Source organism: Protopterus annectens, chromosome 11.part0 (genome assembly GCF_019279795.1).
Source record: "Protopterus annectens isolate FY-2018-M chromosome 11.part0, PAN1.0, whole genome shotgun sequence".
NCBI lineage: Eukaryota > Metazoa > Chordata > Ceratodontiformes > Protopteridae > Protopterus > Protopterus annectens.
In genome coordinates this window covers 228,340,045-228,356,776 of record NC_056745.1, presented here as the reverse complement: position 1 = coordinate 228,356,776, position 16,732 = coordinate 228,340,045, and the positions used below count along the sequence as shown (strand labels likewise).

Here is a 16,732-nt window from a genome sequence, read left to right as displayed (position 1 = left end):
AGTGGGGAATCTTGGGGATCCTTCCGATTCATCCATGTCTGTACCTGAGGTGACACTCAGGGGAGTCTGTGCTTCCTCTTGCACGTCTTCTGGGGATGCTCTTCCGAGTGATCAGGGGAGGCTTTGGAAGAAGAGGAATCACCCAATGGGGTGTCCTGGGGCATAGGTTCCCCACGCTTGGGGTCTGGAGGAGTAGAGGTTGGAAGACACCACGGGGGGAGCCGCCGATGGAGCTAGCAGTAGAGCTGTTTCGGGGAACAGCACATTCCGCATGACCTCAAAGGCGTCCCGACCTCTAGGCAGAGAAAGCTCAAGCTCCAAAGAAACACAAGTCCTTCTATGCGGCAAGGGTTACAGCTCCGAGGCCGATGTTGGAGCAGAGCTCACCTGCGCCGAAGCTCCGAGGGGGAGAACGGGATCGGACAAGGGTCCGATGCCATTCCCCCCCCCGGAGACTACGAGAGCGCCCTGGCGCCCAGATCCCTCGATAGAAGGTACAATCGAGGTAATCAGAGCAGATGTCTGAACCGAAGAGATGATCGGCACCAACGGTTCTATCTGCTAATCCATGGTCTCTGGCTCAGAGCTAAATGTAGTCTGAGGAGGAACAGAAATAGAGGCGGTTGGAGCAGACACCTGTTGAGGTGGGCTGGACAGTAATTTTGCCAGTGCTTGTGACTTAAGGGCCTGTAATTCAGATACCCTTCTCGCTGAAGTGATTGCTAAAAGGAAAGCTGTTTTCCAAGAAAGGAATTTTAAGTCTGCAGTAGATGCTGGCTCAAAATGAGGAAGAGCAAGTTTCTCCAATACAAAGTTAAGGTCCCAGGCTGGAGTTGGGGCTCTCCTGGGTGGTCTTAAATTTTGGCCCCTCTAAGGAACTGCTTGAGCAGTGGATGAGAGAAGAGGGGTGGTTCTGTGTTAGGAGCAGAAATGGCTAAGGCGTGAATTTTGAAGACAGGCCCTTGTGAAGCATCTCAGATAAGTATTGTAAAATCTGAGGTAAATTGGGCACTGCTGTGCTCATCCCTTGATATTGGTTCCAGGCACAGAATCTTTTCCATTGTTCGGCATAAGATTTCCTAGTACTAGGCCTCCTTGCCTCTAAGAGGATAGCCATCACTGGTTTACTGAGGGATGGTAAAGGAGAGATTAGGTAATTAGCCAGGCTGCTAGGTTCAGTCTTTAAAGCAGGGGGTGCAGAATGGCTGGTTCTTCTGAAACAGGTAGGAGTCTGAGGCGGGTGCCATGGGGCCACTGCACAAGAGAGGGTACCAGTGTTGGAGTGGTCAGTCTGGTGCAATCAAAATAATCCTTAGTTTGTCTTGTTTGATCGTTAGCAGTACTTTGGAGAGCAGAGGCAGAGGAAGAAAGGCATAAACTGATAGGTTTTTCCAGCTGAAGGACACAGCATCCACTTTCCAGGCTTGTTTGTGAGGAGTCCTTGTGCAAAATTTGTCCAACTGATAGTTCTGGGGGGAGGCTCCCCCATTTGTCAACATGTTGAAAACCCTTTGTTCCAGTTTCCACTCGTGTGGGTCCATGAGGTTTCTGCTTAGTCCATCTGCCGGTGTATTTAGTTTTCCTGGCAGGAATTGAGCTTGTAGATGCACTTGGTAGCTCAAGGCAGTGTTCCACAACACCATGGCTAGTCTGCAGAGGGGGGTAAGAGTGCACAATCCCCTGCTTATGTACCACATAACAGTGGTGTTGTCCACCTTTACCATTAATTGTCCTGGAAGAATGTGGTCCTTGAAGGCTGTCAGAGCATTCTGTACAGCTAACATTTCTTTTTGATTGATATGCAGATGCATTTGACTTGGGCTCCATTTTCTCTGAACGCACTTCCCTGCCAGGTAAGCCCCCCATGCATAGTCTGATGCGTCTGTTAAGGTTTGGGCAGCAGGGGGTAGTGTGAATGGTAGTCCCTTGTTTTGGTGGCAGGCCTCTGCCCACCAAAGGAACTCTAGGCGTAGGCAAGGTATAATAGGAATCATTGCTTCTAGATCCTGAGAATGTTGACAATAGGCTTTTTAGATACCATTGTAGTTTCCTCATATGCAGTCTTGCATATGGAATTAGAAGAATGCAGGCGGCCATGAACCCCAAGGCTTGTAGCACTTGCCTTGCTGATAGCAGGGTTTTTGTGGCCACTTGTTTGAAGTAGGTAGTCAAATGAATTTATTTCTTTGGCGTTGAATTCAGGCTTGCTCCCAGGAATGTAATTTGACAGGGTACCAGGTGTGATTTCTTTTCGTTTATGGTGTACCCCAGACAAGTCAACACCCTTTGTACAAAGGCCAGATGATTCAAAAGCATGTCCTAGCTTTCTGCTTGAATTAGACAATCGTCCAGATATGGGTATATTTGAATATTTCTTTGCCTGCAAAATGCAATGACTGTAGCCAGGCACCTTGAAAACTCTGGGCGCAGTAGATAAGCCAAAGGCAGTGCAGAGAACTGATAGCGCTTGAAGCCTGCTTTGAAACGTAGGCATCTTCTGCAAGATTCCCTGATTGGGATGTGCAGGTATGCTTGCTTTAAATCTAGTGTTGCCAGCCAGGCATCTTTGCCTAGCATAGGAAGCAACTGGTGAAGAGTCAGCATCTTAAATTTTGGAATCACCAGAAAGCATGAGTAGAAAGGTCCAGGATAGGACGCCATGAATGGTCTTTTCTGGGTACCAGGAAAAGTCTCTAGTAGAAGCCTTGTCCCTTTTCCTCTTCTGGTACCAACTGAATAACCCCCATGCTTGAGAGAGTACTTTATTTTGGGCCTCTGCCCACTGATTTGGGGGTAGATCTGGCCACCCGCTTGGTGTTGGTAAGGTGATTAAGTGAAATCTGTATCCTTGGGACACTATTTAAAACCTATTTGTCCTGGGTTTTGGCCTGCAGACCAATCTTTCCATCTAAAGGAGCATTCAGTTGGGAAGTGCTTGAAAGATTTAGAAGCAAGTCATTGAAACGGTTTTCCATGGGGGAGGTCATCTTACTACTCCTTGATTTGGGTGCAGAACTCCCCAATGCTTAGTCTTGCATCTCCCCTGGGACTGAAACCTGGGGTTTCTGCTATGTCTGGGTTTGGCTTGAGAAGACCATGAAGAGGCAGGAAAGGGCCAGTGCCTACTAAATCTAGGAGGCTGACCTTATAAGAAATCTTTAACCGTTTGCATAGATTTAGCTTTATCTTCCATCTTTTTAAGAACTTCTTCAGCCTTGTTGCCAAACAGGCGGTCCTGATTTAAGGGAGCATCCAACAATTTAGCTTTAACATGATCAGGTAAAGATGGCTCCTTAAGCTAAGCATGCCTTCTGAGCAAAGAATCAGTAACAGCAGCCCTGCAAGAGGCCTCTAAAGAATCAAATCCACACTGCAAAGTATGTTTTCCAACCTGTTCAGCAGAATGCATTAAATCCTGTAATTAATTTTCCGCACAGTCAGGAATCATTTTCTGTTTAAGCAAACCAGTAACATGTTGTTGATACTTAAACATATGGCCCTAATGGCCAAGGTTGCAGAAGTGTAAACCTCCTTACCACATCTATCCAGCGCCTTGGAGTCTCTATCAGAAGGGGTAGGATTTTTAGCAGTAGAAGCCTTAATGCCCTTGGCTCCCTGTGAAATAGTCTCTGGATCCGCAATAGGATTTTTAAAAATGAACTTGTGTGAATCAGGAACCCTGTAATATCGGTCAGGTTTTCTGGGAGCAGGAGGCAAGGAATCAGGGGCCAAACTAGATTCTGAAAAAGCATCAACAATGTCTAGTACTGGAGGAATAACTAAAGGCCACTGCAGAGGCAGGAGTAAGAAATCCCTAAAAGCCTCTTTTTTTGAATCTGAAAAATCCTGGCTTTCCCAGTGGAAATGCTCCTTTAAAGTATGTAAGGTTTCACCAAAAGACAAATCCTCTGGAGGGGAAGCAGACGGAATAGAGTCCTCTGCATCAGAATCCTCATAAGTAGAGGAGGGCAAATCCAGATCATAAGAATCAGAAAAATCAGAATCCTGGTCAGAAGATTCATAAACTTCAGTCCTAGGTCTCTTAGAAGGGGGAGGCTGGCTTCCCCCGATTAGAGTTAAAAGATCTTCAGCCATTCTTATTTGTTTTTTATGCATTGAGGCCTGAGCATGCGGCCTGGGCATTGTTTTTTCAGGCATGGTTTGAGATTTAGGCCTAAAAGGAGGAGGTGTCTGTTTAATATGCAAGTCTGTAGGCCTGAATACACCTTCAGAAGCCAGTGCCTGCACAGCGGCTCCAGACCCATCGAAGGTAGAAACATCCACAGGTTCCACAGTTGAATAATCTCACTGCATACCGGACTCAATGTGTCGCAGTAGAGGCCTGCGAATCAGAAGTAGCTGGTATCAGGGGCTGCGAAAGTGCCTCACTGAGTACCAGCAAACTGGCGACTGGCTTAGAAGTGTCGGCAGTTTTGGACCTCGGCGGCCTGTTTTTATCCTTGCGTTTTTTCGGAATCCCGGTAGTTGGATGGCTAACCGACATTTCTGGATAATTAAACCAAGAACAGAAATATTTTGAGGCAAAAATATACAGACTGACAGTGCGCTGATCAAATAAAACACAAAGCCAACAGCACGGTATATTGTGGTCAGGGCCTAGGCAAGGAATACGGTACGAATGAAAATCTTTGAGGCATTTGCTTTCCACAAGTAATGCAATTAACTTTTACTGACATCGGTAAGGAGCAAGGAAAACAAGTTTCCCCAACGAGGTACTTAAGTTGAAGACTTCGGTTCTGAAACTCGAAAACGAAAATTTCAGGAATCAGCCGACCAGCACTTGCCAACTGCTTTTGCAACCGCACGGCAAGAAAGACTGATGTAATGGCAGCTGCATGTTTTATACCCCTTACGATCTGATGTCATGGAAGGGACAGCAACCGACGTAGGACCCAAGACTTTGTTAATCAGGCCAACTGAGGGCTACTGCAAGCAGATAACCCAAGTAATGACTGCAACAGTGAAACACTAACATAATCAAAGGATTACTGCAGAGAGAAAACCCACCTTTATGAAAACACCAGGTAAGGAGGGGAAGAATCAAGAGCTTGTAGCTCCGAAACTCTTGGTCTGAACCAGCCAAAGGTTCAAAGGAAGGCCTGCACGGACTTGCAACATGAAAGGCAAATCCCAGGAAGGAGCTGGATTCCAAATGGGAGGGCGCAATAAAAAAGTACCTTTGAGAAAAGCCTTGGAAATTTTCAGATTAGTTAAGGGAACACTGTTCCTACCAACATTAAAAAACTAGCTGTCAGTTGTACCTTAACTGTAGAAAAACTAAAAAGTACAGTTTTGTACCTACCATAAATGTAGATGTTAGAGGATCCACATTGCTGCAGTCCTAACTATTGGGGTAGTCCGCTGTCCCAGTCGGCCCGAATACCAAAGTATATGGCTGACGTCGGTCAAGGCGCATTAGACTGACGTCAGGACGTCAGGGTACTAATGCGCATGACCGACGTCATATCCTCAGTCTTTTCTTGCCCCAGATGTCAGAAGACCCTAAAAAGACAAGGCCAAAACCAAAAACATCAAACACTCCTGCACCAAAAATATGTACAATATATACAAAATTACAAGAGTATAACCTCACCCACACAACCACCCCTAAACACAGAGGGGAAGGAGGGAGGGTAAATTGGACTGCAGCAATGTGGATCCTCGAACATCTACATTTATGGTAGGTACAAAACTGTACTATGTTCTTCATTCCACATTGCTGCAGTCCTAACTATTGGGTAGAATCCCAAAGCAGAGGTAAGGGAGGCTGGCAAATCATAAGGAAGCAGGAGCTGTCAACATGCCTTGCAAAATAGCTGTGGCAAAACCAGCCCTAGATTTAGAGTAGAGAGGAAGGTGGTAATGCTTAGAGAAAGTATGCACTGAACTCCAAGTAGCTGCCTCCAAAATATCCTTAGTTGCCACCCCCCTTAGAAATGCTGTTGAAGTGGCAGTAGCCCTAGTGGAATGAGGCCTAATCCCAGCTGGAATATCCTTGCCATGATGGGAATAACAAAATGCAATGCAAAACCCAATCCACTTAGAAATAGTTTGTTTTGACAGGCTTGCCCTGAGAACTCAAAGCAAAAGAAACAAACAACTGCTGAGACTGCCTAAAATCCTTGGTCCTGCATAAATAATAACGCAACTGCCTGTGTACATCTAAAGTGTGCAAAATCTTTTCCCCCTTATTTTGGGGATCTGCATAGAAAGTAGGCAAATGAATAGTTTGGTTTAAAGCCACACTAGAAACCACCTTAGGCATAAAAGAAGGATTAGTACGTAATGATACCCTATCCTTATGGAAAATCAAAAAAGGCTCTACCGCCATAAGGGCCTGCAATTCAGAAACCCTTCTTGCAGAAGTAATGGCCAACAAAAAAGCAGTCTTCCATGACAAGTATTTCAAATCAGCAGTAGCGAGGCTCAAAAGGTTGTAGAGTAAGTTTCTCCAACACAAAATTGAGATCCCAAGCAGGAGTAGGAGCTCTACGTGGGGGTCTTATATTCTTTGCCCCTCTAAGAAATTGCTTGAACAAAGGATGCGAAAACAATGGTGGGTCACAATCATAGTGAGCTGAAATTGCTGCAGCATGAATCTTAATGGAAGAGAAAGACAAACCTTTGTCCAATAATTCAGTAAGATATTGAAGAGCCACACTCAAATTAGGCTCAGAAATCTCCAAATTCTTTGCTGCACTCCAAAATAAAAATCTCTTCCATTTTTCTGCGTACACTTTCCTTGTACTAGGTCTTCTGGCTTCCATAATCACATTTAAAACTTGTTGAGGAAGTTGAGACCTGCTGTGTTTCAAAACAGAATATGCCAGGCTGTTAGATGAAGAGAGTGAAGCTTGACATTGAGCAGGTGACCGTCCCTCTGAGACAACAGGTGTGGAATCAAAGGTAAAGGCCATGGAGGCTTCCTTACCAGACTCCTCAGTAATGGGTACCAGTGTTGCCGAGGCCAATCTGGAGCTATTAAAATCATCCTTGGCTTGTCTTGTCTGACCTTTAGGAGCACCTTTGGGAGAAGAGGCAGAGGTGGAAAGGCATACACATGAAGATTTTTCCAACTGAAAGAAAGAGCATCCACTTTCCAAGCTGTGTGATGAAACCTCTTTGTGCAAAACTTTGGCAGCTGGTGGTTTAGTGGAGAAGCGAACAGATCTATGTCTGGAGTTCCCCATGACACTGTCAATTTCGAAATACATGAAGATCCAGTTTCCACTGTGGGGATCCATGATTTGTCTGCTTAACACATCTGCTAAGGAGTTCTGTGCTCGGCAGAAACCTTGCCTGAAGAGTTAGTTGCAAGCTGAGCGCAGTCTCTCATAAAATCATTGCTTGCCTGCACAACGGGTAAGAATGTGTTCCCCCTTGTTTGTTGATGTACCACATGACAGTTGTGTTGTCTGTTAGAATCAACACCTGCCCTGGAAGAAGTAACTCCTTGAAAGCCATTAATGCAAACTGGACTGCTAACATCTCCTTCATGTTGATATGTAGATGCTGTAGTCTGGCAGGCCACTTGTCTTGTACCCACCTTCCATTTAGATGAGCTCCCCAAGCAATGTCTGAGGCATCTGCCGTTAGAATCTGACTCGCCTCTGGCCGGGTCACAGAGAGTCCCTTGTTTAGGTGACATTCCTGAGCCCACCACAAAAATTCCTGTTGAATGCAAGATATTATTTGAATGACAGTGTCCAAATCCTGGCAGTGCTGTGTCCATACATTTTTGAGATACCATTGCAGCTTCCTCATATGCAGTTTGGCATTGGGAAGCACCAGAATACAAGATGCCATGAACCCTAAGGCTTGAAGGACTGTCCTTGCAGTCAGCCCGGACTGAAGAGATAGTTGATGGAAGTAAATGGAAAGATTCTTTTGTTTGTCCGGGGTTAAAAAGGCCATCTGGGCTGCTGTATTCAGTCTCACACCCAGAAAGCACATGTCTTGAGAGGGTACTAGACTGGACTTTATTTCGTTCACAGAATACCCTAGGCATCTTAGCACTGCTATCACATATTCCAAATGCTGTAAAGGTCTTCCTTTTCTTGAGCCAGAATCAGGCAGTCGTCCAAGTAAGGATAGATTTGAATTCCTTTTAGCCTGAAGTAAGCTATCACTGGAGCCAGAACCTTTGTGAATACTCTGGGCAGTAGATAAGCCAAAGGGCAATGCAGAGAACTGATAATGGAAATTTCCAGCTCGAAACGCAGATACTTCCTGCAACTTAGTCTGATAGGCACATGAAGGTAAGCCTCCTTGAGATCTAAAGTTACCATCCAGTGATCTTTGCCCAGCAGAGGTAAAAGCTGTTGTAACGTCAACATTTTGAACTTGGGAATGTCCAGATAAGTGTTGAGGATAGATAAATCCAAAATTGGTCTCCATGTGTTCCCCTTCTTTGGTACTAGGAACAGGCGAGAATAAAATCCTAGGCCCCTTTCTGGCACAGGAACTGGCTGAATGGCCCCTATTTGGAGTAACAGAGAAATTTGCTTGTGAGCCTCTTTTCTTTGTAGAGGAGGAATGTCTGGCATGCCTTTGAAAGGAGGCAAGGTATGGAAATAAAACCTGTAACCGTGGTGAATGATATCCAAAACCCATCTGTCTTGGGTAATTAAATCCCAATTTTCTTTGAAAAGAGCCAACCTTCCTCCCAAAGGTGCTGCCAGGCGAGCGTGCTGGCAGCTGAAAAGGCAGGTCATTGGGTCTGTTTACGAAAGGACTGACCCCTGCCCTCACCAGAAGTCTGAGCAGGAGAACTCCTGTTCTAGGCCTAAAAGAACCTTGAGCTCTGCCCCTACCACGCCTAGACCTACCCCTAGATTGGGAATCATAAGCAGGATATGTCCATCCCTTAGTAGGCCAATTTCTACTAAACTTGGAGGCTGCACCTGCAAAAATCTTTAACAGTTTGCATAGACTTAGCCTTGTCCTCCATTTTCTTTAAAACTGCTTCCACAGGCGAACCAAACAATACGTCAGACTGTAAAGGAGCATCCAAAATCCGTGTCTTAACATGCTCAGCTAAATTCTGATCCCTCAACCAGGCGTGCCTACGAAGAACAGAACCAGTGGCAGCCACCCTCGAGGAGGCCTGCACAGCATCAAAACCACATTGCAAGGAATGCTTACCCACCTGTTCAGACACATGAACTAAATCCTGCAACTCTTTACACTCAATACCTTCCGCCAGAGCATCCACCTTAGACTTCAATTGTGAAAGGAGATAATTTTGATATTTTAACATGTGAAACTGGCAATGCAACGCCCTCATGGCTAAAGTGGAAGAAGTATACACTTTCTTTCCCCATCTATCCAAAGCCCTTGCCTCTTTATCAGGAGGAACAGGATTTTTAACAATAGAAGCCTTAACACCTTTAGGCCCCTGAGAGACAGTTTCCGGGTCTGCCCTGGGACTCTTAAAAAGATACTTATGAGCTTCAGGCACCCTATAGTACCTATCCGGTTTAACTGGGGCAGGAGGCAAAGAATCAGGGTTCAGGGAAGCCTCTGCAAAAACATCTTCCACCACATTCAGAACAGGAGGAATAGCTAAAGGCCTATGCTGGGGTAAAACAAGAATTCCCTAAGCCTCTTCCTGGAATCAGAGAAATCTTGACCTTCCCATTTAAAATGCTCCCTCATGGAATGCAGAGTCTCTGAAAATGAAAAATCCTCAGGAGGAGAAGCTGAAGGAGTAGAATCATCCACATCAGAATCAGAATAAGGAGGATACTCCTGCAAGTCTTCAGCCGAAGACTCAGAAGCCTCCGAACACTGCTCAAAACTCTCAAACTCAGGTTCCACCCTAGGCCTCTTATCAGGAGGGCATAAAACCTCTAATCATAGTAATCAAATCCTCTGCCATTTTAAGCATATGTTTCTTAGGCAAAGATCCTGAAGAGCTAGGAGAAACCCCACTGAAGTTAAACCTGGCCTGCCTCTCAAAGAAACCTTGGAAACAGAAGGGAGGCTCTAACCACCTTAGGAAGAGAGGGAAGAACAGCCACCTGAGAAGCCCCTTCAGCCTGGCCTACCTCCTGAGAGGACACATCCTGTAACAGTAAAGTCTCTCCCTGAGACTCCAAAGAAACTCCTGGCAGAACCTCCGGCTCCACTGAGCCTTCTAAAGAACCGACGTCCAGGACTGTCGGTTCTTCCACTCTAGGCTTTGCTGCTTTGTCCTTGCGCTTTTGCGAAGCGGGCGCGGAGCATCCGACGGCATTTTATAATTACAACGCTTCCCAAAACTAACCTAGCACAGTCTAACCTTCTCTTAATAGTGCGTTTGTTAAATCTAGCACAAGAGCGGCATCCAACAAAGTCGTGCTCAGGCCCTAAACAAGGTATACACAAGGTATGGTAATCCCTATGAGGTATCTGTTTCCCACAAGAAATACAGTTATTCACTTTTTCTGACATCCGGTTAAATACTGAGGCAAGAAAAACCAAAATATTCCCAACGGGTACTTAGCCAACTTTGATTCGGTCTGAAACTCCGACTTCAGAAAATTTCAGAACGCCAACCTGCACTCGCAAAACTGCTTCTGCATCGGACCATGCGGCAAAAAAGACTGAGGATATGACGTCGGTCATGCGCATTAGTACCCTGACGTCCTGACATCAGTCTAATGCGCCTTGACCGACGTCAGCCATATACTTTGGTATTCGGGCCGACTGGGACAGCGGACTACCCCAATAGTTAGGACTGCAGCAATGTGGAATGAAGAACATCTTGAATTAAACTCTGCAAGAAAATACAGAACAGACTGAGCAGAAAGGATCAAAACCAAGATGTTACTCCACCACAAAATGTTTATTTGAATACACCTGCCTGGTAGACAGTGCTGTGCGTATCTTGCCCTTGTCCTAAAAAGCTATCAGACAGCTTAGGATCTCTGGTTATCAAGGGAACTGGAAAAACCATGTACTGAAGGACTGTAGATCAGAAGTATCTAAAACCCAAGAGGGTATTACAAAAAGGCCAAAGAAAGGGAAACCACACCTAACAATGTCAGAAGGGCACCACCAAGATTTACTGTCGCTTTACAATCAGCTTCCTTCTGGGAAAAATTTGACAAATCAACACGAAGTGCCCCAACCACAAAAGGTACAAGCCAGCACATGCAGATTCAGACACCACTTGTGAGGAAAACTATTGCTGCTCAAGCTGCTGGCTGGAATATTGGCTTCCCTGGGATGTGCACTGCAACTAGAAAAGTACAGTTGTGCAAGACTTTACCATAATAGATGTCCTTCTCTTCACTGTTGCAACATTCATTACAAAACAGATCCCCTACCAAGGGTGGCCTGATGTCCGGCCAGTATACCAAAGCCTTTAGGTTGCTTTAAGGTATCCCGTACAGCACATGTATGGCTCCTCATGTAGTGCATTAAGGTGATGCCTGGGTGTAGCATCCTCAGAACATACAGCCCCATTAGGAAACACCAGTCAAAGGAGGAGAGGTAATCAGTGCATACAGAAGAGACAAGGGACATCAGGAGGAGGAGGGAGTGAATACTGCAACAATGAATAGGATGACATCTACAGTTATAAGATCTTACACAGTTGTACTATGTCATTCCATTCCACTGTTGCAATACTCATTAAAATAGGGACAGTGTTAAAGCTCAGAAAGAAAGGTAGCAGAAAGAACTAGCAGAGCTCTCTAGGAACACAAGGATGGCCCTAGCAAAACCAGCTCTAACCCCAGAAATTCCATCCAACTTGTGCATGGTAAGTGTATGCACAGAAGTCCAGGCAGCTGCCTCAAGACTAGAGTTAGTGTCCAAACCCTTGAAAAAGGGCACCAGAAGAAGCCACAGCACTAGTAGAATGAGCCTTCACAGAAGGAAGGCTCTAACCATGACAGGAATAACAAATAGCTTTAGAAATTCAAGAAATAGTTTGCTTGTACACAAACTACCCAAAGGACCTAGGATGAAAAGAGCAGATCAGATTTACAAAACATCTTAGTCTTATCTAAATAAAAACTGAGTTGTTTATGCACACCCAATGCGTGGAGCACCTTTTCACTGGCAGACTGTGGAGAAGGGAAAAAAGTGGGCAAATGAATAGAGTGATTTAGCGACAACTCATTCACCACCTAGGGAATAAAAGGGTTAGTATGAAGGGACACCTAGTCCTTATGAAATACCAAAAAAAGGGAGGACAAACTAAGCGCTTGAAGCTCACCTATCTGGCAGATGCAAGTGCTAACAAAAGTGGTCTTCCAAGAGCAATGTTGCAAGGAAGCTAAAGCTGCAGGCTCAAAAGGAGCCTGGGTCAATTTTTCTAAAACAAAATTAAGATCCAGGGAAGAGGAACAGGCTTCTGGGAGGCCTAATATGAAGGATGCCTAAGGAATTGTTTAGCTCAAATCTAGAAGCAAAAGGTGATTCTGCAGACAAGCAGAGACAGCTGATAAGGGGGTCTTAGAGAATAAACCAACCCAGCATTGAGCAATTCACACAGACAAGAGAACCAAAGGAACAAAGGTGATCCAGGTTACGAGAAAGACACCAAACAGAAAACCTCTTCCATCTGGATAAGTAGGATTTCCTAGCTGTGGGTTTCCTGGCTTCCTGCAGGACCCTAAGCACATCCTCAGAAAAAAGGTGCCTTGTATGTAATCAAAATCCTATCGCACACAGTCAGCTGAAGAGTGGACAGGTGGTGATAGAGGTGAGATCCCTCGTCATGTGAGTAGGTCTACCCTGTAAGATTCACTTGAAGACTGCCCTCGACTAAATGCAGAAGAGGGAACCAATGCTGTCTCAGCCAAGAGGGAGTCGCCAGCATGATTTTGGGAGCATCCTGTTATATTTTGAACAGGACTTTTTGAATGAGGAAAAGGGGAGAAAATGCAAATAACCCCCCTTCCGAGAAAAAGGGCATCTACCTTCCAAACCAAAAGACATGGGACTCTGGCACAAAACAGAGGAAACTGTCTGCTCAGAGGGGAGGCTAAAGATCCACTTGAGGAGAATCCCTCTGGTGGACAACGCCCAGAAATACATCCCTGTGAAGCATCCATTTGTGGGATTGAGTAATGGACTTGCTCAGACTGCCACAATGTTTTGATCCAAGGGAATGTAAACTGCCTGAAGTGTCATTTGACACTGGACAGCTAGTTCCCACACTAAAGCGCTGACAGAGAACCTTGTTGCCCCCCCCCCCCCCATTTGTTGACATACATCACTGTGGTACTGTCTGTAAACAGAGGAACTGGGGAGAACAGAGGATGAAAGGCTTGAACAGCCAGCTGAAGAGCTCATTTGACACTGACATTGTCTTTCTGTTGATGAGGTGACCAGACACCTTTAGAGAGCCAAATGCTGCTCCCCATCCCATGTCTGAAGCATCTGAACAGTTCCTGAGAGGCAACAGGTGGATGAAAAGGGAGCACTGGGTTGACATTCAGCTGCTGAATCCACCACTGAAGTTCCTGCTTGAGACATGGAAGAGGAACTAAGAATTTAAGGGGATGGGAATGCTGAAGACAGACTGACTTAAGGAACCACTGATGTTCTCATGTGGAGTTTGGCAAAAATGGAGCATAGGAATGGTGAAATCCATGAACCCCAGAGATCAGAAATTCGCTGGCTGTTACTGAAGTCACAGGAAGAGACAGAGGAGAAAATGAGAGTTAGGATCTTGGAAAAAAGCAGGGATGCCACAATAGGAACAACCTGGATCCTGCTCCTAAGGAGCCAGAAAGGACTTTCGAAATTTATATTGAACCCTTGGCTCTGCAGAAGGGAAACTGCAAAATGGAGATTTTGCAATAAAATCTCCGAAGCTGATGCCTGAAACAGGGCGTCCACGAAGGAAAGACCATCCTCCTTAGCCTGCAAAAAGCAATCACAGCAGCGAGACATTTGAATACCTTGGGGCAGTAGAAATCCCAAAGGGCAAAGCAGAGAAAGAAAATTGTATAAAATCTTACCATAACCATAGATGTCCTACTTTTCCATGTTGCAGTATTCAGCACTCGCACACTTACACACACTTACACACACACGTATATGGATCCCCTACACAAAACATCCCAGAATGCAGACAACCACATGGCCGACACCACATGATCCGACTTTCAGAATGCCGACATTGTAAGAAGTTCACAGCAAAGGAAAATACAATTTCCTTTAAACTGCTAGCAGAGGGGCTACACCCCCCCCTGCACCCCCCGTAACTTTAATATACCAACTCAGAGATCGCATTACAGCGCAGGAATGGAAATGTTTCCTTTCCGCACTACAGTGAGATGCCGGTTCCGAATGTCGATCATATGGTTGTCTGCATTCTGGAATGTCACCAAACAGAAGGGCACACACACACATATATATATATATATATATATATATATATATATATATATATATATACACATACATACATACACACACATATATATATATATATATATATATACATATATATATATATATATATATATATATATATATATATATATACATATATACATATATACATACACACACAGCTTGCAAGTACTAGGCTAGCTATGCTTAGCTTATGCATTTTAAGCCTAGTCAATTTCCCTTAGTGAGAATCAAACCCTGTACCTCTGTGAGGTGCACTTTAACCAGTGCACCAACCCCCATTTATACCAAACCTTTTGATAAAGAATAAAAAATACATAAGAAAAGTTCCCAAAGGGGTCTTATTGGAGTCAAAGTTACAATCCAATCATGCAGGTGGCTGATGTCCTGCAGCTGGCATTAAGTGAAAACTGGCTTTGTGACAGGGCTTAGGCTTACTCTGATGGGAGGGATTAGTCAATCCCCTTAGCACAGGGGATGAGGTGGGGATTCTGAGCTCTGGAGAGCTGCCAATGCAGGTTTGTGGAGGTACAAAACTCAAATGCCACTTGAGCAGTATGAATGATAAATCAGGATAAACCACACAAACTTCAAGTGCTTCAGATGTGCGTTATCTGGCTAACATACTAACTCTAGCAAGTACCAGAAGTGAACAGTCTTAAAGTTCATGAGCCAGCAATCTTACTACTCAAAATAACCTGACTGGGAACAGGAAGAATGAATACTAAAAGTAATGTCTTCCAGCTTTTACTGGTTAGGGGTTCGCCACAGCAGAACTCCAGTCTACTAATGACTAGCAGTGAATTTTTACGGGGCAGAGTTGCCAGCCCGACGCCCAACCTTCAAAGAAGGCACACCCATTCATGCTCGCACCTACCTGCATGTCTAACGTCACTCGACTGTGGGAGGGACATGCAGACCACACAGAAGGCACTCCAGCCGAAAATCGAACGGGAGAACCTCTTGCTGTGAAGTGACAATGCTAACTTCTGCACCACCGTGGCCCTATACAGGAAGAATGAATACTAATTTTAGTTATTAATGTTAGCTAAACTGAAAATCAAACAGCTGAAAATGGTTAAGACCTGATCAAAGATAAACAATTTGACTTACGAAACCTAAAACCTTTAAGAAAACAAAACAGACAAAACAGTGTCAACTAATCATGAAAATCTCTCAATGCAGTCCCAGAAGTGAAACATCTGGAGAGAAGGTGATGCAGTGCATAAGAGATGAGGAGGTTTAGTGCCAATGTTGCCTAACCAGTTCCAGTGCTTAAGTGAACAAACTAGATCACGAAACACACACAAATGCTAATAAAGCCAATTAAAAATAAATGTTTTGACACAATCAAAAACTCTGAGAAAAGGAAATGCTTAATTGTTAAATCCATACAACACAAATTCAGTTTTTTGATCTTTCTGTCCCTCTCCCATAGTTAATGTACAGCCATATACCCCTCATTCATTCTTTCCCAGTGAGATGGTTTAAAGCAAAATTACCTGTTTCTATGGCTTGAGCTTCATTGGTTTTCCACTGCTCAGCTACATCATTTGCTAAAGGATCATCTGGGTTGGGAGCACTTAGCAATGCCTGGATTGACAATAAAACTGTGCGGATCTGCAATGCTGGAGACCATTTATCTAGAAAGTTTTTATGCAAACCACAGTTAATCAGCAGCACGGCAATAAATAAGTATATCATCATGTCATGAAAATTAGTTATGTACTCACCATAATATATCCATACTGTATTCCTCCATCTGATTCAATATGTGAGTGATCCGACTAATCCAAGGTCGGCCACTTCTCAATGACTTCAGCTTTCCAGGCTCCACCTCCCATACCCACAATCACCCCTCCCCCCACCAAATACCACCTCATATTGAATTTGCCTCTAAATTTATTTAAGGCACTATCCTAACAGAAAAGAAACCAAGCACCCCAACAGAGAAAAAAAATCTCCTCTCCCACTTGATCATACTACGATTAAAAACTCACCATATAAATGAGGGCAGGAGAGAAGGAAAGCTAAACTAGGAGAAAGACCAAACATATCTATTGTTACGTTAAGGACATAACTTTCGTATCCGATCTTTTCAGTCTGGCTTCAACTTGTGAGAGAGTCCCTAGCCACCCAACACCTGGGGAGGTTGTAAGGAATTAAATTTAGCAATTTGACAGAAACAATGAAGCAATGGACCTAGACTGAATGTCCAGCTTGTGAGGAGACAAATGTGTGAGGACCTACTCAAGTAGCAGCTGTACACATCTAACTATTCTTTGGAGAAAAAATAGTGTGGAAGTAGCCACAGCTTTGGTGGAATGACTTTAGCTTGCAATGCCAGATCTCA

At 44.5% G+C, this 16,732-nt stretch overlaps 1 protein-coding gene across 1 annotated transcript in view; it reads right to left on the bottom strand.

Moving 5' to 3' along the window:
- UBE2N (ubiquitin conjugating enzyme E2 N) overlaps positions 1-16,732 on the bottom strand; it is a 336,938-nt gene that overhangs the window by 79,353 nt on the left and 240,853 nt on the right. Inside the window, exon 3 of the mRNA XM_044087650.1 lies at positions 15,882-16,022. Coding sequence (XP_043943585.1) covers positions 15,882-16,022 — 141 coding nt within the window. The remainder of the gene's footprint in view (positions 1-15,881; positions 16,023-16,732) is intronic.